Here is a 24,460-nt window from a genome sequence, read left to right on the forward strand (position 1 = left end):
CCTGCGCTTTGTTCAACTAGGCAAATGACCGATTTAGACTACAAGAGAAAAACAAGAATACTCTACTTCACACACCTTGCAAAAAGCTTCTATTCACTGAAGCAGTAATTCCGGCCAAACAGACTCACACTCCGGAGACCAGAAAAAAGTCTGAAATCACAATGGAGACAATACTGAAAGAGATAACAGCAGTGAGCTCACATAGCAAACTGCAAACACGCCTATAATAGGTACTCATTAGCATACAAGGTACCATGAAAAAGAATAACTTCAGAATCTCATAATCCTGGCATGTATAAAACATTTATTATATAACAATTATACTAAAATCAATGATACAGTGCTCAAAAAAGTGATCATACAGTTACATAAGTGAAAAAGCAAGAGCAATGTGTCTAAGCAGAAAAGTAGAAAGAGGAAACAGGACAAACTACAGAGCTGACCTGGATGTAAAGGTTATAAATTCCAGTTAGCAACCAAATCACAATAGCCTAACACAGATTCACTTGTGTGTCAAGAGTATTTCAGTCTTAAGGGTAGTGGAAGGTCATCATTAGGATAAAATTAATCAGGGAGCACCATATTCTCACTCACAACGTGAGAGTAATCAAGAACCTAATGAGGCTTTATCATCACAATAATGACTAACCATAGAAAAAGGATTTGGGGAATAGGAAGGGTTTAGAAAATTGATATTTGCAGTGCACCTCACATTAGAGGGCTTTTATTCAGCCTGGCAGATGAATCATTATTGTACAGTATATATGTTGACTAGACAGATAAAAGAATAGAAACCTAAGAAACTTCATATGGTAACGTTCCAGACAGGGCAAGATATCTGGCATTTAAGTCAAACGTTATCCAAATTGGACGACAGAGCAAGACACACCAATGGTCACTTCTGTAGGATCGTAGAAGGGACTGAGAAAGGTGCAATTGAAGAATTTTTGACTCAGTTTCCCTCCTGCCTCCAACGCACAGAATTCTCCCCAGATTTGGAGTTCCAGATAGCCCATAACGTGAGAGCCCAACAAATGGAGAAAGCCAGTAGACTCAGACCCTTTATCGCTTGCCGCATATTGCATAAGCAAAGCATATGTTATCATGGCAGGAAAGAAGAATGGGCTCTGTACCTTTGAGGGTAACAAAATATACATGCTATCAGACTTTTTCAATGAAATACATATGAAAATCCAGAGAATCCTGGGCTTAAGACCTCAATTATGACAAAGGGGCATTAAATATAGGTTGCTGCACCCACTTCTAATGATTATTACAAAAGAGGGCAAGACTATGGTAGATATTACGCTGTTGCAATGGTAGGTTCTTTAGAATCCATATTATCTGTACAGCCTGAGTGTGAAAGGTAAGGCAGCCAGGCAGATGGTGGCATGTGGGAAGCAAAAGTAAACTATCTTTACTGAGTAATGAATGATCAGGCACTACAGAATACAGTAATATAATGGCAGCTGCACTAAGAACCACATTGTCATCTCACAAGAAAAGCTGTTAAGTGACAGAGAGAGCAGATAGATGCCTACTCCAACTCCACCTGGGGTACGGAAATATGGGTACGAATTAAGGCGACATTTTAGATGCAAGAAATATTGTCAGATCGTTTGTGAATGGCAATTTATTGTGAACTATTATTTGGGTGAGGAGCCATTACAAACTGTCAATCTACTTGAGACAAATATAATTAACAATTACTTCCTCCAAAAGTTATGCAGACAAGTGGTCAACACAGAGAAGTGTATATTTCTGGTAGTCACTTTATTTGTATATTGTACTTAAGACTGTTAGGATGGGAGTTAATATGAGGGGTAAACAGCATCTTTGTTTACTTTACATCCGTCTTGCCCTCTCTTCTGCAACAATCTCTCCTTTGCAATTACTAAATCCCTAAAAAGTCCAACCGTTTCTCTCTTGCAATTTCCCTTCTACTTGAAAACAACAACTTTATTTTCGGCTATGGCAATTTCCACAATATAATATTATCCCTAAGTTAATTAACTCCTGTCTCATAGTTGATTTACTATTCATATTAAAAATGTGCTACACAGGAGCAGGGGTGGCATTTTAAAATAAGCTACCTGAACTTGGTTTTTACTTATTTCAACTGTTTCTTAACTCACAAATGACACCTAGAGGGGTTTCTGGAACTACATGAACTAAAATGTCCGACTTTAAAAAAAAATTGATAGACATCAAAATTCTGTTCAAACAACTGACTTGTTAAAGGTGATGGATGTACATTGTTGGGAATGGGAAATGGTCAATGAGTCATAGTTCTTTCTAATGCTAATGGCAGGGCGTGCAACCTTGGTGAGGACATTTTCGTGCTAACTGAAAGTAAGCAGACAAAAGTGTAGTATCCTGACTTGCTGTCACGTCAAAAGGTCATTAGCTGTGATCGGAGATGAGGGATGATGTATTTCCCCAAGATACTCAGAAATTGTTCAAGTGTTACCTTTATAAAAACAAAAGTTAAATGAAGAGGCAAAAATACTTATACCTTGAGAGACCCTTGTCTACGATATTTTGCCTCTGCAAACCAAGTTCCATTTGTTAGCTATTGTGCTTTGAGCGCATGAACCTTCTAGGCGTGGGTGGTAGCTAAGGTCATGTTGAAGGTTTTTTTTGATAAATGAAATCTTGTATGAAGCAAGCTTTGATAATCTTCAAGCTAGGCATCTGGAACATTCTGGCACAAAAAGTACAGCATGCACCAAAAATTCAAATAACCATCAAATAATAAAGACATTTGAACAATGTAAAATGGATTCATGGAAATGTGTAGTCAAGAACAAATGTATTCCAAATTGCATAACAGAGAATTGGAGGCATTTCTATTGATGTAACACACCCTTCTGCTAAACCGTGGATATCATGCAATAATTAGGAGAAGCTCAATAGCTTGAGTTCCTGGACTAAACCAACCTGTCTGATGGCGGAAAGGATATATTCTCCTCATACATATCCCCTTCTAAACCAAGACTGCTCCAGCTACTGCTGTTACCATTACTGCCAGGGGAAGAAAAGAACAGAGCTGAACAATAGCTCACAAAGTAGAACAACCCGTCAAGAGGTCCGCAGATCACACATTTCCATGTTGAGTTAAAAACAATAAGGACAGAGGTGCTACTTAAAAAGAACAATAACCTACCATACATGCTGGTTTGATTTTTTTTTTTTTTTTTAAATCACGGAGAATTTAGTTTGATTTGCAATCCAAGTACAGTAATCAATTTACCTTTATGGTATTTATAGTTCTCTGTCCCCAGAATGCCTTGAGTCAACTTTTGAAAAATATGTGGCGACAAGTAGCAACACTGGATGGACTATATAGCACATGTATTTCTATTTAGTTATTTATAGAAAACTACCATCACCCAAAGGTATCATGGCGTTTGGAAATCTAAGCAGAAAAACCCTAAGATGAACCGCAGAAAAAAGGCTTAAATTCTGCAATTTGGATGTGTTCTCCAGTTACACGGATCCTGAATGGAAGATCAGTACATAATTTGGACCCCAAAATATGAAAAACACCCCCTCTCACAGGTGGTTTTGAGTAGGTCTGGTGGAACCAGTCTTACGGCAGGAAGAACAGTGCACAGTTTGCTTTACTGAAAACTAATAGAGGAACCCATCAAGCTGCCGAGATATAGTTATGCTTCCGCAGCTTCGATAGAGGTCTAAAAACGTATTTTTATTTCCTGTAGTTTAGCATTCTATAAATCAAGACGTACATGTATGCCACTTGCATAATCCATGCACAAAGACCATAGTGTATGTTCCAAAAGGTATATTATTTTTTGCACAAGGTACAAAGCGAGATGACTATATTTTTTTAACCTGGGCTATCAAATGGAGGTCATTGTCCAAAAACGATTCCAAGGTTCTCATCCTAGGCAAGGATAGAGTCATAGGGTCTGGAAATCAGGTTAAAGGCCTTCCTCTTCATGCCTGAGCTTGCATAGTTATATTGCTCCCAGGTAGTGAGCAGTTAGATCAGAATAGACCCAGAGGTGGAGGACACATTTTAACAGGAACATGTAATGTTTGGATTCTACAGGGTCTAGACAAACTGATGTTCCCAGGTATAGAAAAATAGAGTTTGACTAATATTATCAACTGGGCAGCAACGAATCAAATAACTCATAACTGAGCACGACCAAGAAACCATAGGGACTCTTTTATTAAGATATTTTTCCTTTTTAATGTTACGTTTGTGAAGAAAACAGATGGAGATATGCTTAGTAAAGTCAAAGAGCGGTAGGTACCAGGTACATATTAGAAAGAGAGCATGATGCGCAATGAACTATCTGTATTGTTCTTTGTTTTAGATTTCTTTTCAAGCTTTGTCATAAGCAGAATTTGCAAGTTTGATGACCCCGAGGAAGAAACTTTGCAAAGGCGTTAGCAATCATTATCCACTTTTGGCTGAGGTCAGACGAAGCTTATAACAGCCAGGCTGAGATTCAAAATATGTCACTGTTAACTCCTTGCAGGTGTTTGTGCAAACTGGGCCTGGTGTATGCATCTGATCTATACGATTGAAAAACTCATTTTATTACAATTTGATCATCGAAGGGATAACTGTTGCTAGATAGGAGAAATGCCCTTTATTTAACAGTGAATTCGTTCTTACCAGTATCTGGATTCTTCAATCTACTGTGGCAGGTACTTGGTCCCACAGCCACCTCCCACAGTCCCAGACTACCCTACTATATGAAAAACATCCTGTTCTTGTAACATCTACTGAATGTGGTACAAGAAGGCAGAGCAGGCAATATGAGGCTAACTCCAGAACCTCAGCTTAATTTCAGCTAAAGTGTTGAATTAAGGCTTTTGCAAAAGGGAAAGTAAGAAATAGAGGCCACTTAAGCAAGAAGAGGAGAAGCGCAACCTGCAAAGGATGAAAAAGTAGACCTGTAGGTGTGGAACCTATGTACAGCACTCAAAAAAGGTTAGTAGATAAAGTTATAGCAACATGAGGAAGACTATAAAATAATACTCTGAGGAGAGCGTGAGGCAAGACCAACAGAGTGATGAGCCAATAACATAACAGCTGCACTATGTTTCATTTCTAAACAGTCTACAGTTCCACCACAAAGCTATAGCAGTTCCTAAACGTCTCTAATGGGGGAAACCTGATGTATGATTAAAATAATGTTTTATAATGCCACAAAAAAGATGCAAAGCTTAGCTTATCATTCTTACTTGCATAACCCGCTATTATTATAAAATGTACCCAACTGATCAAACATAAATTGCTCAATTCGTCTATTCTACCAGAAGATCATTTTTACGTTTTAGCTATAAAATATTCAGAAATGATAGGGCTGTCAGCCATGATCCTAACCTACCTACTCCTACCACTTCTTTAATATACCTTTACTGCTATTTATAGATGAAGAGTCAGCCCTTCTTTGTAGAGGCAGCCACAATCTAACTATATAGAATGCAAAAGGTTTATGGCCTTTTAATGACGAAAGATCTGGTTTTGCACTTGCTTTTTTGGTCTGCACTTTTCAGTTTTTCGCTTTTCCCTCCTAAAATCAAGAAATTGATTTTATTGTTTCAGTTTCCCCTTCAATTAACATAGTAGGCACTACATGCAGCTGTTTGTCAGGTTCTATTTATGAATGGACCTTTCATTACTTGAAAAGAAAAAAGGAACTAAGAGGATAGGTGATGAGGGGCTGCTTCTTTTCCCTGGAGCACACCTGTCCGAACACCTACCATCTGGTCCTTTTTATCACAGTAACAGAGGGCAGAAGACTTCAGTACTTCTCAAAGGCCACGACCCACGGATCCATTAACATACTGCTAGGCAATCTGTTTCAGTAAATGTTCTCATTTGTGCCTCAAGTCTGCTTTTCTTCCAAGGAAGACAGAGCAACCTCCTTCCAATGATGCAAGTTTACATTTTGTATATAAACCTGTGACTTGATTGATGTACCTCCATTTTAATTATTAAGGGTGCATATTTATGACTTCTACCTCAGACACATTTCATTCAAAGTTTAATAAGGAAAAGGTTACTAACCAGTAACAATCACTTTGGGGCTTGTAGCGCTGTAGATAACCATACTGAGCACACTCTTGTCATTTAGTCAGACCGTTATATGCTATTTTTCTTTCCCGGAAACTCAAAGTGCACTACAGCACAGACTAAGTCAAACAATAATTTTCCCCACAGGTATATGTGGCGATGCAAAGCATTATAAAGTCTGTCAACAAAAGAACAAAAAATGATTTACCTGCGGTAACAATCTTTCTGGCGGAAAATCGATCTACCTGCAGATTCCACACCTGTAGCACAATGTGAAGGAGTCAGACTGGATCCCAAAAACTTCAAAGCTCACGAACGGCCGGCATGGGCGCTGCACTCGGACGATGTGGGATTAATATCCGGTATCATTCCCGAGGCTATATGGCACGCATCCCGGCACCCTGCTGGACCCTGATTTTACTTCCATTTTCTCCCTTACCCGTTTTCCTTTCACGCTCCGTAAAGCGTGGGCATTCCGGGCAAAGCCCACTAATCCTGGGGGGGGGGGAGGGGGGATAAGGGAAAGGTAATGAATGTTGTAGCCTATCTGCGAAGATCTTTGGGAGAGAATTGTATTCTCCTTGTATTCCGCACTCTGATGTGCTTTGAAAGGATGTGCCTGGCTCCTTGAAATTGTGCATCATCTTAAAAGGGTGAAGTACCCGTTTTAATCATTTTATCTTTTATTCGTTATCCTTTTTAGGTCTCGGACTAGCGTTGCACTGCGCAACAGTGCTCGCGCAGGCCGAGATTTAATGTTTCTTAGTAGGGGGCTTGAACCCGCCCCTCTTCTCCATTGGCTGGCTTCCTAAACAGAGGCCAGCCATTGGAGGAGAGGGGCGTCACTCGGTTCACGCCCGTCTTTTCCAGATTTGGGGGCATGTTTTTTCTCTTCTTTCTTGTTTTCGTTCTTTTCTCTTCCCATTGGCTGGAATTTTACCTTCCAGCCAATGGGAAGAGGAGAGAACGAAAACCACGCCCCAGAATCGGAAAATGCCGGCGCTTTGCTGAAGCCATTTCAGCCTGACCGCCGCTGGAAGAAGTCGTCCTCAGGTGAGTGCTTGCTGTCCTGCCCCCCCCCCCTCGTTGTTCGTGCTTGCTGTCCTGCCCCGCCTCGTTGTTCGTGCTTGCTGTCCTGTCCTCCCTCGTCGTTCGTGCTAGCCGTCTTGCCCCCCCTCGTTGTTCGTGCTTCCTGTCCTGCCCCGAATACTTGTTGAACCACGGTCATGGATAGCCCCTACAGAAATCCGTGCCCCCTATCCTTTAGCATAGCGCTTCGAAGTGGCATAGGAATGCTGTAAGCTGGGACTAGTTTCGGAAAGGCGCAGTGCTGCGGGCTTTGTAAGTCCGCGCAGCTCCAGGCAGACAGGTCCTGCTCCGGAGCGATCCGTCACCTTGCGCTGTGTGAAAGGTAACAAGGCCTGGTTATTAATGCTGCGTTCGCGGCGCTCAGACATGCGCCTGTCTGCCTGCAGCTCCTCCGACGCAAAGGTCGTCCATCTCCAGCCTGCTCACCGATGACACCGCTCTTCAAGTGGACACGAGCGCGTGGAAGGATCCTATCTGCGCGAGGCAACGCAAGTTTAGTTTTAGCGTTTTAATACCAATAATGTGAGAAACTGGCAAAACAATGCTCGTAATTTCTCTGTCTCACGTAACCATGCGTTTGAGTGCGGCCTTAGCTCTAAATTGCAACATTACGCGGCACATTTGCAGTGTTTCGTTACCTTCCGGTATGTTCGAGGTGCTAAGTGCAGTATTGTAACAACTTTAAACGTTTCTTAATCACCAGTCACTGCCGTGTAAACAGTGTAACATTAAAACGCGTACACTCACGACGTTGTGATCATTGCAGATATATTTTACATCTTATATGATCTGTGTGGCTCAAGAAACTACCCGTACGTTATTAAAAGTGGGTTCCTAACACATTGGAAGACGGGCTGCTGAAGTAAAGGCCTAGCAGTAAGAACCCGGTCTCTTTTCTCCTTGCAGAATGGCTCCTGCTCGCCAGACCCGCACAAAGATAATCACTCAGGAAGTGTTTCGGCCAATCCGTTTACGTTTCACATCCGCACACATGGGAGCAGCCTATGTAGACGAGCTTCTATCAGCAGGCCTGATCATCAAGCCGAAGTGCCAAGCCCTTTCTGTCTAAGACCAGAGTCTGGCCTCCATGTTTTCTAAGTATTGACATAACACTCTTTTAACAATGCATCCAAAGGGGGACTCCAGGAGGTGGCGAGGGCAACTTGGCCCCAGTTCCCGGAGGCGCCACCGCTGGCGCACACCCTCAACGTCCTTCTTTCCTGCGGTGGAGGACGGTGGCTGATCTCCTTATTGTACTCGGCCATGCGACAGGATTCGGCCCCGCCGGTCGCGCTGTCCTGGGCGGCCTGGGAGGCGGACCTGGGGATGGGTCTGGAGCCAGGACAGCGCAAACGTATTGGGCTCCTGACCCGGAAAGTCTTGTGTAATGCACGGTTCAAATTGATCCACTTTAATTTTGTGCATCGCACCTACATGACCCCCGTCTCCCTGAATCGTATCTCTGCAGATAGGCGTGACGACTGCCCTAGATGTGGGGCGAGGAGGTCTGGTTTCTTCCATTTGGCTTGGGAGTGCCCCCAGGTCGGTAGATTCTGGAGGGAGGTAGTTGAGCACATTGGCCGTGTTACGGGCCTCCGGATTGCCCTCGAGCCACTACATTGTCTCTTGGCCCTGGTACCCAAGCCCAAAAAGAGGAATTTGTCCTACAAGTTTTTACAGTTGCTCTTGGTGTTGGCGCGGTGACGCGTGGCTATTACTTGGATGGGACAGAGGGCCCCCGAGTTATCCCTGTGGCTTAGGGATGTTAGAGAGTGGTCCTTGGCTGAGGAAACACATATGCAGCGAACGCGCCGCGATGAAAGGCTTCAGGAGGATCTATTAGCTGGGAGGGTGATGTGTGCTGAGGGGCTGCCTGATAATGACTCGGATGCCACTAGTGCCGAATTGTTCACCCCTGAGGGGTCTGGGTCCGAGGAGGAGGTGGCGGGAGGTGTGGTGGAGGGACCTATTTTGGAGTAGTGCCCTGATGGGCGCGCACTATTGTTCCAAATTGTATAACCCTGTGATTTGTCTTGATTCCCAGAGGATTGCTTGTAAATGTGCTGTCTGCACTCTATCGGGCCATAAGAAGGTGACCTGACCCTCGCACGTACTCTATTACTGATGCCATGTTTGGGGGGGGGAGTGTTCGGTTGTTATATGTTGGACTGTGTTTATTATTGGGAACCTTTCTGTACGGATGGATAGAAGGCGGGCCTCATGGAAGACGCAGAAGGGGGGATGCATAACACAAAAACTATGGATGCTAGAAATACGCATGTGCTGTATGCAAATGATTATGTTCCTCCTTGTGGCACTTCTCAACCTTTCGCCGCCCGACCTCCGGGATGTGGGCCATGAGGCTGTGTATTATACTGGATCTGGCCTTTGGACACTTTCGTCTCTCAGTGCCTAAAAGTGATTGTATTTGGTTTTGTCTTTTATGGTTTCCGCAATAAACATATTTTTCCACAAAAAAAAAAAAATGCATCCAAAGAAGTAACCGTTTTATTTTTTCGTATTTGCTCAGAAATATGGGAATTGTATCTGCTCAGACTTTTTCCTCTGCAATTTGCCATTCAAATCTCACAGTGCAGCTTGTGGTTTTGTGCAAACTGTGTACAGCTGCTTTTTAAGCAGGTCACATGTCTGGTTTTTTGAAGCCACATCTTTATTTTCACAGACGAACTAAACCTTTTCTTTCAGGAAAGAGCAGGGGGGTTGTAAAGATCCTGCTTTTGGCAAGGGGTATTTCAGTTGGAAAAGAAAAGTAGCACTATTGTCTTATCTCCTGTGTCACATGCCTTCTGGAGAGAAAATGGAAGCGGAGTGGTGTTCTGTGAACCAAGAAAAACCAAGCGAAAGGGCAAGTTTGTCTCTCCAGATCGATAAATGATGCTCCTGGCTTTTTTCTCTTTAGAAAAATGTGTCTTCTCACTCAATTCCAGTTCTCGAAATGCAATTTTTATGGGCAGTTTTCGATTTTGGGGCCTAGATGTGCTGCTGGTTCGTTGTAAATTAAAAACCACACAGGATGTATATGAGCGTTTCTAGTAGTTACATGATTTGGGTTTTATAATATAAGCTGCTTTTCAATTGAGATTTGTATTCGTAATACCCTTCATGCTTGGGTGATGTGTTTTGGTTATGATGCAAGCAGGAAGTCGGGTCTGATGTCCATATTGTTGGAAATAAAATGTGCTTTTATTTACATGCCTTAACATTGCGTTTACTAAAGCTAAACGGCAATGTAGCTCGCCACACGGCTGCTGTTTACTGTTGAGTGAATATGGGAGGATTATTTCATATATTGTGGCCTGTGGGGTAATACGCAGACATTTCCTATGACATGCAACTAGGAATGGGACTTTACTGTATTTAATGCTAAGCGTGTGTGCGCGGCTCTGTCTATATGTGTGTTTACAAGCGGCTCTGTCTGTATGTGTGTGCGGGCTCTGTCTGTGTGTGTGCGCGTGGCGCTGTCTGTGTGTGTGTGCGCGTGGCGCTGTCTGTGTGTGTGTGCGCGTGGCGCTGTCTGTGTGTGTGTGCGCGTGGCGCTGTCTGTGTGTGTGCGCGCGGCTCTGAGTGTGTGTGCGTGGCTCTGTATGTGGGTGCAAATGCAATAGGTCTCCCATTTGCGAGCAATTAAGCTATTGGCATTGTAAGTGACAATGCCATTTATTTATAGGTTTTAAAAACAAAAACATGAATAAAAATAATGTCATGAGCAATGCCAATAGCTCTAACTTTAAAAATGCAGAGACCATTGCATTGTAAATGCTTGTTATATTAATTATGCTTTTATTTACCAGTAGTTATCCCTCCCATGGAAGCCTGGTGAGGGATAACTGGGGTTGCTGGACCCTGGTATTCCTTTCAGATTCTCCTGTACCTATTTTTTCCTTTCTCACTCTGTAAAGTGGGCATTCTGGGCCACATCCACCAATCCTCGAGAGGATTTAATGAGTCTGGTAGCACGTCCATGCAGCTCTTTGCGAGAGCACAGACTCAAACCCAATTTTACTCTCCTTGTGGTCTGCACTCTGATGTACTTTGAAAGGAGGTGCCTGGCTCCTTGACACTGGGTGCCATCTTAAAAGGGTGAAGTACCCATTTTTAATAATTTTATGTTTTAATCGTTATCCTTTTTATTTAAAATATTTTATTTACCAGTAGCAAACACTCCCTGGGGAGCCTAGTGAGGGCTAACCGAGGTTGCTGGACCCTTGTCTTACTTTAATTTTCTCCCTTACCCGTTTCCTTTCGTGCTCTGCACAGCACAGCCATTCTGGGACACGCCCACCAATCCTCAAGGGGATTTAATGAGTCTTGTAGCGCGTCTGCGCTAGGACCGCGCTCAGCGCCAGCCTCCTGCCCGTTTCAGCCCTCAACCCACACGGACCTTAACCTACTCCAGAGATGTGCTTCTGGGTCTGAATGGCAAAGGTAAGACCCAAAGCTGTTTGTGTCTTGAGCCCCTTATAGAGGCAAAGGATAAAATAATTTTTTGCTTAAACTGTATAGACTATCGCCTGGATAAACACTAGATGTATATAATACATCAGTTCTAGGACTATTGGTTGCACGCCTTCCCTCACCAATTCTGTCAAATGCCCTCCTATAAATGCCAGATCCCTTATAAAATTTGCATTTCAGGAAATCATGGAAAATCACCATCTAGATATCGCTTGGGTCACTGAAACCTGGGCTGATCAATCGTCAAGACCTGATTTAGTGGCAGCCACCCACCGCTAATTTTGTACTCCATCATGTAGATAGACCTTTCAAACGAGGAGGGAGGCCTTACATTGTTACTCAGAGATAAGCTGTCTGTGGTCATCAAACAATTACCTACACCTGAATCTGAATTTTTCAAGTTTGCGGTCCAACTTTCTAACAATCGATCTTTTCAGGGCGCACTAGTCTATTTGCCTCCTCGGGACCCAGGAGAACATTTATCAAACAGGCGTCCTCCTGAGGAAGAATTGGCCAACAATGAGTCACTCTGTTGGGAGATTTTAACTCCCACTTAGAAAACCTTGAGGACACCAATAAGGGAATTTTAAATGAAACACTAGAAGGGATAGGATTGTCTCAACAAGTGAAGAATCCCACTCACATAGCTGGCCATACATTAGATGGAGTGCTCTAAAATAACTCTTTATGGTTTTGAAAGACCAGATTCCTTTCACCTGGTCCGACCACCACGCAGTTCTGTTTGACAGAGGTCAAAAAGCAATCCAGTTCAGGAAAAATCTTTAACCAAAAGATTAACACCCATGCCTGGAATAAAGTTTAAGGTGAGACCCTGAACAAAATCCTATTAGATACTATGCCTCCACCCTCTAAAAATCTAGACCACTCCTCATCCAACTGCACTAAATTGATTCAGTCAGCCATAGCAGTCACTATACCTCTGAAAAGGTAGAATTCTAGTAAGAACCTACATTCTGCTCTCTGGTTCACTGAGAACCTTAGGCTACAGAAACAGGCATGTAGAAGACAGGAGAGACGATGGCCTTGCAGAAAGAGAAAATATAAAATCTGCTTGGGTACCTATAAAACGCTTTTACTTAAAGACAAAGTATTATTTCATGCAAAAAATTGAGGCTGCTGAGAACTTGTCTAAAAAGCTCTTCCGGGTGGTATCCAAACTGATCTTGCCTCCCAGGAATATTATCAGAAATAATAGCCAAACCTTCTGTGAAACCCTGGATAGTTTCTTCCTGGACAAAGTGGTTCAGATTTATAACAAGTTCAGTCAACATCATTCCCCAGGTACAGTAACTTAAATTCAATCATCCTTAGCAGAGGACTTCCATACGCTCTCAAAGTTCTCATCACTACTCTTACTACAGGTTACTTCCCTCATCAGATCCACCAAATCGGGGTCTCCTATGCCCCCCCCCCGGCCCCCCTCCCCCGATTACAATTCAAGCTGCAGAAACTGTGTCGGTGTGCCTAATTAAAATGTTCAACTCCATGCTGGAACTAGGAGTCTTCCCCACACTACGTAAAGAAGCTTCCATACTGCCCTTGCTGAAGAAGTCTCATTTTAATTCCAATGATCCAAATAACTATTGGCCGACCTCTCGCTAGCCTTTTCCAGCCAACTGTGGTATACTGTCTTCTTTCTTACTTGCCTTGTATTAGTAGTAGAATTGCAATAGGTCACCAACAGAATCTTACTTATGTCATGTATCCATGTCACTTGGTTCTATACCAAGATTCAGATGTAAACTTGAGCAGTTGGTGATGATGCCTGCCTGTTGATGGATGGGATAGTTTATGGAATAAACTTACGAAGAAACAGCCTTCCTGTGTCCAGCCTTTATGTTACAGGAATGCTTCACCAAGGTAATAGAAAAGGGAATTTAATCTTCAGATAACCCACTTCCTGTCTGACCACCAGCTGCTTGACACCACCCAGTTTGGATTTTAGAACTGGTCGTAGTACCAAAACTACCTTAATCAAAACCACAGATGATATCAGGTTGACTGAGGCAGCAGCGTGGAGCTAATACGCCTCAATTTATCGACAGCCTTTGATAAGGCATTGGTCGATCATCTCCGGACTGTCAGGATCGAAGGGCTGGCACTTAAATTCCTAGGGTCCTTCTCATCGGAGAGATCTCAAGTGGCAGCCTGGATCCATTTGTGTCCAAGCCCTTCTCCCCACCATGCAGGGTTTCAGGGTTCAACATTTAGTTCTACGTAATTTAACCTTTATTTTAAAGCCCTGGCCTCACTGATTAGATTATTCGGGTTGGATCTCACATCTTATGCAAATGAGACCCAAATCGTGGAGGCACTGTCTGCTTCAAATTGCCAAGCAGGTTCCATCTTTCAGGACTGCTGTAGAAAATTGAATGAACTTGAACTGTTTAAAACTAAATTCAGAACAAACCGAAGTCATCATGTTTGGAAACTTCCCTTCCTTATGGACTTTGTCCTGTTGGCCAAACAAATTGGGTTCCCTTCCTACACTGATGTGCAAGGCCAGAAATCTTGGAGTGATCATGGATAACGAGCTATGTTTTTAATTGCAAGTCAATGCAGTCAAATCCTCAACGTAGTCAAATCCTCAATGTTTCATGTTTTGAGGCTGCTTAGAAAAGTCTTTAGTTTTATTCCAAAAAACGGTGATCACGACTCTCATACTTGCCAAAATTGACTACTGTAATGCTTGCTATCTTAACATGCAGCAGCAGCACCCCAACAAGCTTCAGGTTCTGCAAAATGCAGCGGCAGGATTGGAATCCCCAAACATCAATTGGTCCCAAACTATTAAACCTCTCCACTTGCTGCATGTCAGGAAGTGCATCAAATTTAAAGCTCGCTGCCTTGCCCACAAAGCTCTGCATGGAGCTGTCCCCAAGTTCCCTAAACATGCATTTCAGGGGTATATTCCAGGTAGATGCTTAAGGTCCATGTGCAATCGAAAATTAACTGTCAATATGTTCAAAGAAACAAACTGGGGCGGAGAAAGTTGTGTAGACTACTGGGAAGGAATGGAACGCACTTCCCCTTTCTATCAGGCCAATTCCGAATCTGCTTCTGTTCAGGAGGAACCCAAAAACCTGTCTTGTCCCTAAATATTTTCACTGTACTTGTTGCCTTGCTCCCACGGTGCTAGCGCCTAGACACCTTCAAGTATTTGTTTGCACTCAACAAATTATTATAACATAACGTCCGTTCTCGTCCATTCTTTCGAAGTCTTTGAGGAGAGGGGAGCGGCCAACTTCGTCTGAGTAGTGCAGTAACATAAAATGCTAATCAAACAGGGAGACGGGCGTGTTGGTGAGGGATCTGTAGGTGGTGTCTGCAGAGACTGGGGTGCACGACTGTGAGAAAGGGGGTTCTTGGTGGAGGGGTGGCAGCCGGGGGGTGAATTACTCAAGCAACAACTACAATCCTTGTCAGGGTGAACCACAAAAAGTCACTAAATTATCCTGTGCATAACCCTCTGGTAGCTTGGCACAAAAGAAGTCAGACTTAACTTAGAGGCAAGTATTTATTCAGCACTTAAACAGTAAAAAAGTGAAAACACAAGAAAACCCAACACCAATTTACAGAAATTAGGTAAAATTGTATAAATCGTACGACAAAAATTCATTTAGTAGAACTGGAGATATGCAATTTCGATGTTTTAAGGTACGTATACCGCCTAAAAGCACATAGTGCTAAATGTGGTCTTCTGTTCACACTGGGCCAGGACAGAGTCACAAGGTCAGGCTAACCGTGATGGAGAGCTGGCCAGACACATGGATCACTCTGGTGGTTCTGGGTTCAAGGAGTAGTACCAGTCTTTCTTCCTCAGCAGCCCAGCTACAGAGCAGTCCTTGCATTAGGGCAATTCTTTCAGCAGCAAGGCAGCAGGGCAGTCCTTCTTCCGAGTCTTGCAGAAGTCCAAAAGTGATCTGCAGAGTGGGTGTGAAGATCCCATTTTTATACCGGATGACAGCTTTGAAGTGGGAGAAGCTCCTGGAGTTTCCTCCCACAGACATGACTTGAATGGCCTCGCTCTCTGCCCTGGTCCCTTTCTGTCTACAGTCACAATAGGCTGGTGTGAAGTTCTTTGTGTGCGATTTGAGTCAGTATCTTTATAGTGCAAGTGCAAGTGTGACAGGAGACATCTCCGCCCTTCTCATCAAGTCAGGCTGGCCCATCCTGCCAACACCCAGGCCCTGTATGGTGCTACTGCCTAGGAGGGATACACAGAGGCCAACTATACCTAGTCATGAGACATTTTCAGAATTGTGATACAATCTGACTGTACCATTAAAAAGGGTTTTAAATTATAATTCCTCAGACACAAGCATGACATTCCTTCCTGCTCATTAACAAAAGTTATCACTTATTAAATGTAATGAGGTAAAAAATGTTATCCTATGGGCGAGGTAGGCCTTGCAATAGTGAAAAGCTACTTTAAGTGTTTTCACTACCTTAAAAGTACATGTCCACCTTCTTCAATACAATGCACCGTGCCCTCTGGGGTGTTTAGGGCATACCCTAGGGGTGACATGTGAATTAAAAAGGAAGGGTTAGACCTGGCATAAGGTTTTTTTTAGCAGGTTAAAATAAATGGCAGTTTAACACTGCACACACAGGCTGCACTGGCAGGCATGAATATGTATTAAAGAGCTACTTAAGTGGGTGGCACAATAAGTGCTGCACGCCCACTAGTTGAATTTAATTTACAGGCTCTGGGTACCTGTAGTATCACTTTTCTAAGGACTAAAAAGCAAATTAAATAAGCCACTTAGGTGAAAGCAAATTTGACCATGTGCACAGTCCTAAAAGAAACAAAAACAAATTCAGCAAGATAGGAAGAGAGAAGGCAAAAATGTTTGGGGGTGACCCTGCAGGAGGGCCAAGACCAACAAAAACCATCCCCTCCGATTGGGAGCGGAGATTCCGGCCTGAATGGCAGAAGGAGCAAGGGATAGTTGGAAAGTTAGAGAATGTCTGTATACCAAACCCACCTCGTTCAATTTGGGGCGATGAGAATAACTCTGGAGCGGTCTTGACGCATCTTCGTTAGAACTCAAAGAATCAAGGGTATGGGGGCGGGTGAAGCGTAATGAGACAAAGTTCCACCTCAACTGAAAAGCTTTCCCCAAAGCTCCACTCAACAGATTATGGAGGATACAGAACTGCTTCCACTGAGTATTCTCTGAGGAGGTGAACAAGTCCACATGAGGAGTGCTCCACTGGACAAAGATGTACCGGACTACTTGCTATCGCTGGCATCTCCTTATACGCCCATTTTCACCAAGGTCTCCTGTTCACTGAAGGCCTCAAAATCAGTACTTTCAAAAATATTTAGGATATAAAACCTTCCACATCAATGATACACAGATCATTGTTAAATGTACCAATCACATTATGTAGTGTATTGTTACGCGCAAGTCTAAACTTCTAGAGTATTTTCATTTTTCTAATGAATAGGAAGAAATCTAGCTTGATTGTATAAAAAAAAAAAGAAAAGTCAGAAAAATCAAAACTGCCCAGTGGACAGGCTAAATTACAACAATAATCTGTCTAGCTCAGTCAAGAAATTGGAATTAAAATTAGGAACAGTCTTTTTGTTCTCACTCACAATTTCAACTTCTTGCTTGCTCTTGTTTCCATCCTTCTGTTTCTACGTGATGTTTTTTAGCGTTGTTGCACCTGCCCCGTATCATTCTCTTCTATTTCCTGCTGTTCTTTCTCTTTTTTGCCCTTTTTGCCCATCTGGGGTACTTGCACTGGTGAAGCTGATGGAATTTGACAAAAAAAGTAGTGCTTTGTGTTTGTGTTACTTATCCTCTGCCACCTTCCTACATTTCTGAATTCGATTTTACATCCGAGCTTGTTTCTATCAGCAGTTGTTCTTGTTGCGGCTGTGCTGCTGCCGATAGTGTTGCTTTTCTCAGACCATCATGTCTTTCAAAATATTAGTACATGAACTTGGAGGTAGTCATTTGTCCCTAACAAATTTCCTCTTTTCCCTTAATTTTATGTCCTGTTCATATTCATCCAGGAAGCCAACTAGGTTTTCTTGGGCATACCAAACTGTTCAGTCCCTAAAAGACCTACAATCTCGTTTTAGTTTTTTTTTAAAGTTAAATTTGTGTCCCATTTAGATTGCCATATTTGATAAGCTGTTCCATCATCCTCACATACGTTCTCCTCATTAGGGGCAAACACTCCTACAATAATCCTGGATCCAGGTTTCAATAAGTAGGTACCACAAAGTTACGCAGTCCACGGGGGACCCTGTTGAACTCAAAGTATTTCTTGAGAGATCTTAATTACCATCACTTACAAATTCGTTTCTGCCAGTTTCTCATACTTCTTCCATTTAATTTTGAGGCTGTGTACCCATCATTGCTTCCTTATTACTTGTTATATACATAGAGCCCTCCGTTTCCTCAAAGAGGGTTTATGCTTTCTGTTTGTGCTTGCTCAATTTACATTCACTTTGGTCAGTATCGTTCTGGAGCTGCTGTGCACCCCTGCTGCTGTGCAAAACAGAGATACCCATTTTACCTCAAAACAATTATAGAAGCAAAGTGCCAAAGACTGTATGTTCGTCTCAAATCAATCTTACACACAAATGTAAAGAATCTCCATATTAATTCTGAACCAATTCTCGGATGTATGTAATTCAATAAGTAAAGTATCCCTAATGAGAATGAAATTATATATATGGTTACCAATAGTCACAATTACATACTCTACGCCGACTATAATCAATTTTCTTAAATGAAAAAAAAGGGAGTACTCTCTCAATGACGACACTTATCTGTGACTATGTCTGTTAAAATTATACGGTGATGGTTGGTTCAAAATGAAATTGGGGCTTCATTACATTTGTGTCTATGATTCATAAGTGATATATTGCTGTGTAATAACCACCATGTGTTAAGTTTGGGTTGATTTTGTGAAATGTCACGAGAGTTACATACATTTAGAAGACAAACTCAGTTTTGGGATGAGCATGTCGTTTTTTTCCCTAACAATTGGCACTTTGCTTGCAGAATTGCTTATGGGCACCAAACTTTGACAAAAGCAGTTTTTGCTGAAACACGTCACTGTGTGGAGTAACAAACAACATCTCAAGAACCCTACTGGAGTGCTGCCATACTTTTCGGAAGGGGGAGAAACTGAGGGAAGGAAAATGCTACTTACCAGTATGCATCTGTTCTTGGCATGTAGAGCTGCAGATTCTCACACTTAGCATTAGTTCACCATCTGGTGTTTGGCTTGGATGCATGCAGGTTGTTGTTGTCTTGGAAGAAGTATTTGTAGTCACAAGATAGGGGATTCCTCCCTTGGACGATAGTGCGCATGGGCATCGACTCCATCCTTAGACTGTTTTTCGCCATGATGGGTAATGATGGAGTTAGTAGAAAGAAAAAAGATGTACATGTGGGTATATCTAAGTAGGATAGAACTGGAACAGATACAGTTACCGGGGAGATGGGTGGGCGTGTGAGCATCTGCAGCTCTGCATGCCAAGAATAGATGCATACGGGTAAGTAGCATTTTCCGTTCAAGGCATTTGAGCTGCAGATCTCACACTTAGCATAGACTATACAGCAGTATCTCCCCTAGCGGTGATCACCTGTATCGGTTGCAGCAGTTTGAAAGAGAGTCTTAAGAACAGCTTGGCCTACGGCAGCTTGCTACTTGGCTTGCACGTCAACACAATAGTGTTTAGTGAAGGTGTGTGTTGTAGACCATGTTGCTACTCTACAGATGTCTTCTAGAGGAATGTTCCATAAGAAAACCATAGAGGCTCCTAGCTTGCGTGTGGAGTGCCGTCTAGGAGAAATTGTTAATGTGCGTTTTGCTTTTTGGTAGCATATTTGGATACATTTAACGATCCACCTTGCAATCCCAGCTTTAGAGATGGGATTCGCTTTATGCGGTGGGGAGAAAGCTACAAACAATTGTTTTGCGAAAGGATTTGGTTCTGTCAATGTAATACAGAAGGGCTCTTTTAACATCTAGGAGGTTTAGAGCTCTTTCTGCTACAGAGTCTGGGTTTTGAAAAAACACTGGCAACTCCACTAATTGATTAAGATGAAATGGAGTGATGACTTTAGGAAGGAATTTTGGGTTTGTTCTGAGGACCAGTTTGTTACAATGTAATTGTAAGAATGGTTCCTGTATAGTGAAAGCTTGAATCTCACTTACTCTTCAAAGAGAGGTAATGGCAACTAGGAAAGCTGTTTTCCATGTGAGGAACTGTAGTTCGCATTTGTGTAAAGGTTCAAGTGGGGGTCCCATGAGCCTGGTAAGAACAATATTTAGGTTCCACACTGTAGAGGTGGTAACCTAGGAGGAAGGATTCTTTTTAGTCCTTCCAAAAAGGCTTTAATTGCAGGGATTCTAAATAGTGACAAGTGTTGTCTTTTTTGTAAGTAAGCAGCAAGTGCCGCTAGATGTAAAAGTATAGATGAATATGCTAGATTACATCTTTGTAAATGCAGTAGATAGCAAATGATATTCTGGATGGAAGCATCCAGTGGATCAATATGATTATTGGTGCAGTAAATGGCAAATCTTTTCCATTTTGCAGCATAGCAAGCTCTAGTAGTAGGTCGTCTGGCTTCTTTAATGATGTTCATACAGTCTGGTAGTAGGTTAAGGTAACCAAACTCCAGGAGCCAGAACGCCAGATTCAGCTGACTTGAACTGGATGTCTGATCTCTCCATGGTTCTGCGTTAGCAGGGATGGGGACAGGCACAGCTTTTAGTGGGGAACTAGTGAGAGTTCTAGCAGCGTTGTGAACCACGGTTGACGTACCCATGTGGGAACTAAGATTAGTTTGAGAGACTGTTGTTGGAGCTTGCGTACCACTATTGGAATCAAGGGGAGTGGCGGAAAAGCGTATGCAAATCTGCCTGACCAGTTCATCCATATTGCATTGCCCTTGGACAACGGGTGTGGAGAACTGGCGGTGAAGGTTGGGAATTTTTCGTTGTCGAGTGTGGCAAACAGATCTCTGTCTGGTTGGCCCCACTTGTCGACTTACCAGATCTGCAATCTGGTTGTGAACTCTTGGAAGGTGTTCGGCCAGTAGATATATATTTTGTGGGATGGCCCATCTCCAAATGTTCTGTGCAAGCTGGGACAGTTGCAGAGAATGTGTGCCTCGTTGTTTTTGTATATAGTACATGGCTGTCATGTTGTCCGTCCAGATCAAGACAGCTTTGTTCTGTACATGTACTTGGAAAGATTTTAGAGCTAGTAGCTCTAGGTGATTGATGTGGAGCACTTTTTATTGAGTGGTCCATCTGCCCTGAGTTGTATGTCCGAGGAGATGGGCTCCCCATCCTGTGGGTGATGAGTATGTTGTAAGTACTATCTGTGGAACTGGTTCGAGGAACCTTTGGACAAGTTTTTTGTGTTCCACCACTCCAAAGAGCGATGTGTGCGACTGTCCACCAACACCAGATCTGTAAGTTGTCCTTGAGCCTGGTTCCACTGATGTGCTAGACACTCCTCTAATGGGGGCATTTGAAGTCTTGCATATGGTAAAATAAAAATGCAAGATGCCTTCATGCCTATGAGTTGCATGAACATTCTGGCTGGGAAAGAGTGTTGGTCGTGAAATTTTGTGCTGGCTATCCTGGCTGGAGTGGGATTTGCTAGAGCTGTGGAGGTGTTTATTTTGGCCCCCAGATATTGGTGTATATGAGAGGGCTGGAGATGCGACTTGGTGTAGTTGATCGTGAATCCCAAGTTGTGTCATGTCTGAATGGTTTGATGAGTGTGTTGAACACACTGATTGAATGACTTGGCTTTTATTAGCCAGTCGTCTAGATATGTATGTAATGTAATGTAAGGTTCACTTATAGAGCGCGGCTGTCACCCAAAGGGTACCCTGGCACTTAGATTCCAGAGCAACGGAGCAGAAGAAAAAAAGCAAATCTAATCTCTAGAGAACAAACTAGTTTTCAATTCCTTCCTGAAAGCAGACAAGGTGTTCAATTGTCTAAGCTTCACGGGAGGGCGTTCCAAAGTCTAGAGGCAGTGAAACTAAAAGACCTATGACCTGTGCTCACTTTCTTAACATGAGGAACACAGATCAAATTTGGAGAAGAAAAGCGCAAGGATCTGGCCGGCGCATACCAGACAAATTTCCTCTGAAGTGCCCTTGGCCCAATTTTATGTACTGCCCTAAATACAATGCGTAATGCCTTAAATTGTACCCTTTGTATAACTGGCAAACAGTGAAGATCTCTAAGGGCTGTGGGCGGAGACGCCTCCCAGGGTCGGTTTAATGCAAGTTTGGCTGCCATATTTTGCACTCTCTGCAGCTTCTTAAGCAGAGAGACCGGAGCACCCAGGACCAGAGCATTGCAATAGTCAATTCTACTTAACACAATGCTCCGAACCACTTGGGGTCTAGTAGCAACGGGCAGAAACGGGAGAATCTTACGTGGGGCTCGGAGTAGAGCCATACATGTACAGACCGTTTTGTTCACCTAGGAGTCTAGCTGGAGGTTACTGTCCATCATAACCTCCAGGTTGCGCACTGTTTTAGAAGGAAGTACAGAATTAGTAGTTGGTGCTGGCCAGAAGTCCGGAGGCAGAGGGCACTGAAAGCGACCCGTCATGCAACACAAGACCTCCGTTTTATCTTCATTAAATTGCAAAGAATTCCGTTTTAGCCAGCCTGCCGTTTGGAATAAGCAGTCGTGAAACTTTTCTAAAGACACTGGATTGTTGCCCTCAAAAGAGAAGACCAGCTGAGTGTCATCAGCATAGTTGACAACATTAATTCCAAACGATTTTATCAGAGCAATAAGGGGTTCGGAGATAAAGATTTACCAAGATTGGGCTGATAGCCGAGCCCTGAGGAACCCCTTGTTCGACCTTGCTGTATTCTGAACAGAAAGGAGGCAAAAATACTGCCTGCTGCCTATCTGAAAAGTAGGACTGAATCCAATCTCGAGCCTTACCCACAATACCCAGTTCCTCCAACCTCCCGATCAAGGTCCGGTGATTAACCATGTCGAACGCGGCCGACATGTCAAGCAGCACTAAAAAGGTTGCCTGACCACTGTCGGCCCGCATTCTCAAGTCGTCGAGGACCGCCACCAGGGCAGTCTCAGTTCCATGTGCTGGGCGAAACCCAAATTAGACCTCATCCAGTAGCTGATTCTCTTCGACAAACTTGGAAAGGGATTTAGTTACTATCCTTTCCAGGCTCTTGATCGGGTAGGGTAGTAAGGAAATGGGCCTGTAATTAGCTGGATTAGGAGGATCCAGTGATGGCTTCTTCAATAAAGGGGAGACTGCGGGCATTTTCCAGCAGTCCGGGACTACCGCTGTGGCTAGGGATTGGCAGCAAATCTGGTGTAGAAGTGGAAAGAGTTCTCTTCCAAACAACTTCCAGAACTTGGGAGGAAGCGGATCCCTATGGGAACCAGAGGAAACCCCGTTGGCGATTATACAGAATTCCCCATAAGAGGGCATTGGGAAATTATCCAGGGGAGATACATGTTCTGTATTAGTTGTCACAATACTCAGTACCATCCCCTCGTCAGTCTGCGTGCGCCCATTCACTTCCACAACGGGATTTAGTCCCACTAAGATTTTACTGATTTTATCCCTGAAAGAATTTGCCAGGCCATGGATCTGTAGTGTTCTGAGATGTGCTGCTACTACTGAAAGGCACTTTGTGAACATTCTGGGTGCAGTTGTGACTCCGAATAGAAGGACTTTGAATTGAGTGTTGTCCATCCACTATAAATCTTAGATACCTTCTGTGAGAAGGATGTATGCGAATGTGGAAGTAGGCGTCCTTGAGATCTAGTGTGGCAAGGAAGTCGCCTTGTTGCAGCAGCGGGAGCACTTGTATTAGAGTGATCATGTGAAAATGATCCGAGTGTATATATAGGTTGAGGGGCCTGATATAGAGTATTAGTCTTAGAGTACCGTCTTTTTTGGGTATTAGGAAGTACAGCGAGTAAACCCCTGTTCCTTGATGTTGTAAGGGAACAATCTCTATTGCCTCCTTTTGAAGCAATGAGAGAACCTATAGTTTTAGTAGCGTAAGATGTTCGGTGGACATGGGACACTGCCTGGGTGGTATATATGGAGGGGTAGCTGTAAGTTCTAGGCAGTAACCATACTGGATAATTTGTCTCACCCACCTGTCTGCTGTGATGGAGTTCCAGACAGGTAGGAACTGTGATAATCTCCCCCCGACTGGAGTGGGATGTTGTGGGGGGAGCGGAAGGAAGTCACTGTTTTGTGGTGGGGGAGGTACGATTGGTGTTATTACCTCAACCTCTTCCTTTATTGCGGTTTCATCTGTATCCGCCTCTAAAATATCCTTCATTGGGAGATGTTTGTGTAGTGGCTTTAAAGGAAAAAGAGTTGCCTGCTCCCATCTGTTTGGAGGCTCCTCTATAGAAGGAGCGACAAAAGGAGCCCCGTGTTTGTGGAGACTGTAAAGCTCCCATGGACTTCGCAGTCTCAGTGTCTTTCTTCATTTTTTCTAGTACAGTGTCCACTGCCGGGCCAAAAAGTTGTTGTTGGTTGAACGGCTGGTTGAGGATAGTAGTCTGGACTTCCTGCTTAAAGCCTGGGATGCGGGCCAGGCATGTCGCCTAAGGAGCACACTGGTATTTATGGATCTAAAGGCAGTGTCTGCTGCATCAAGTGCACATTTTATTGATGCATCTGAAATTAGCTTACCCTCTTGGATGAGATCATTTGCTTGTGTTTTATATTGGTCAGGCAAATGTTGTAGTCGGGTTTCTAACTGGTCGTAGTGAGCCCTATCAAATCTTGCGAGCAGTGCC

At 43.3% G+C, this 24,460-nt stretch overlaps 1 protein-coding gene across 3 annotated transcripts in view; it reads right to left on the reverse strand.

The window, feature by feature from the left end:
* The window catches only part of AKAP11 (A-kinase anchoring protein 11), a 229,971-nt gene that overhangs the window by 73,579 nt on the left and 131,932 nt on the right, over positions 1-24,460 (reverse strand). For 2 of the 3 annotated variants that reach the window (XM_086935024.1, XM_086935023.1), the window contains one exon: positions 2,941-3,024. The exons of the other annotated variant lie outside the window; for it this stretch is intronic. In XM_086935024.1, the coding sequence (XP_086791150.1) occupies positions 2,941-3,024 (84 nt within the window). The remainder of the gene's footprint in view (positions 1-2,940; positions 3,025-24,460) is intronic. 3 annotated transcript variants of the gene reach the window in all.

Source organism: Lissotriton vulgaris, chromosome 8 (genome assembly GCF_964263255.1).
Source record: "Lissotriton vulgaris chromosome 8, aLisVul1.2, whole genome shotgun sequence".
Lineage (NCBI taxonomy): Eukaryota > Metazoa > Chordata > Amphibia > Caudata > Salamandridae > Lissotriton > Lissotriton vulgaris.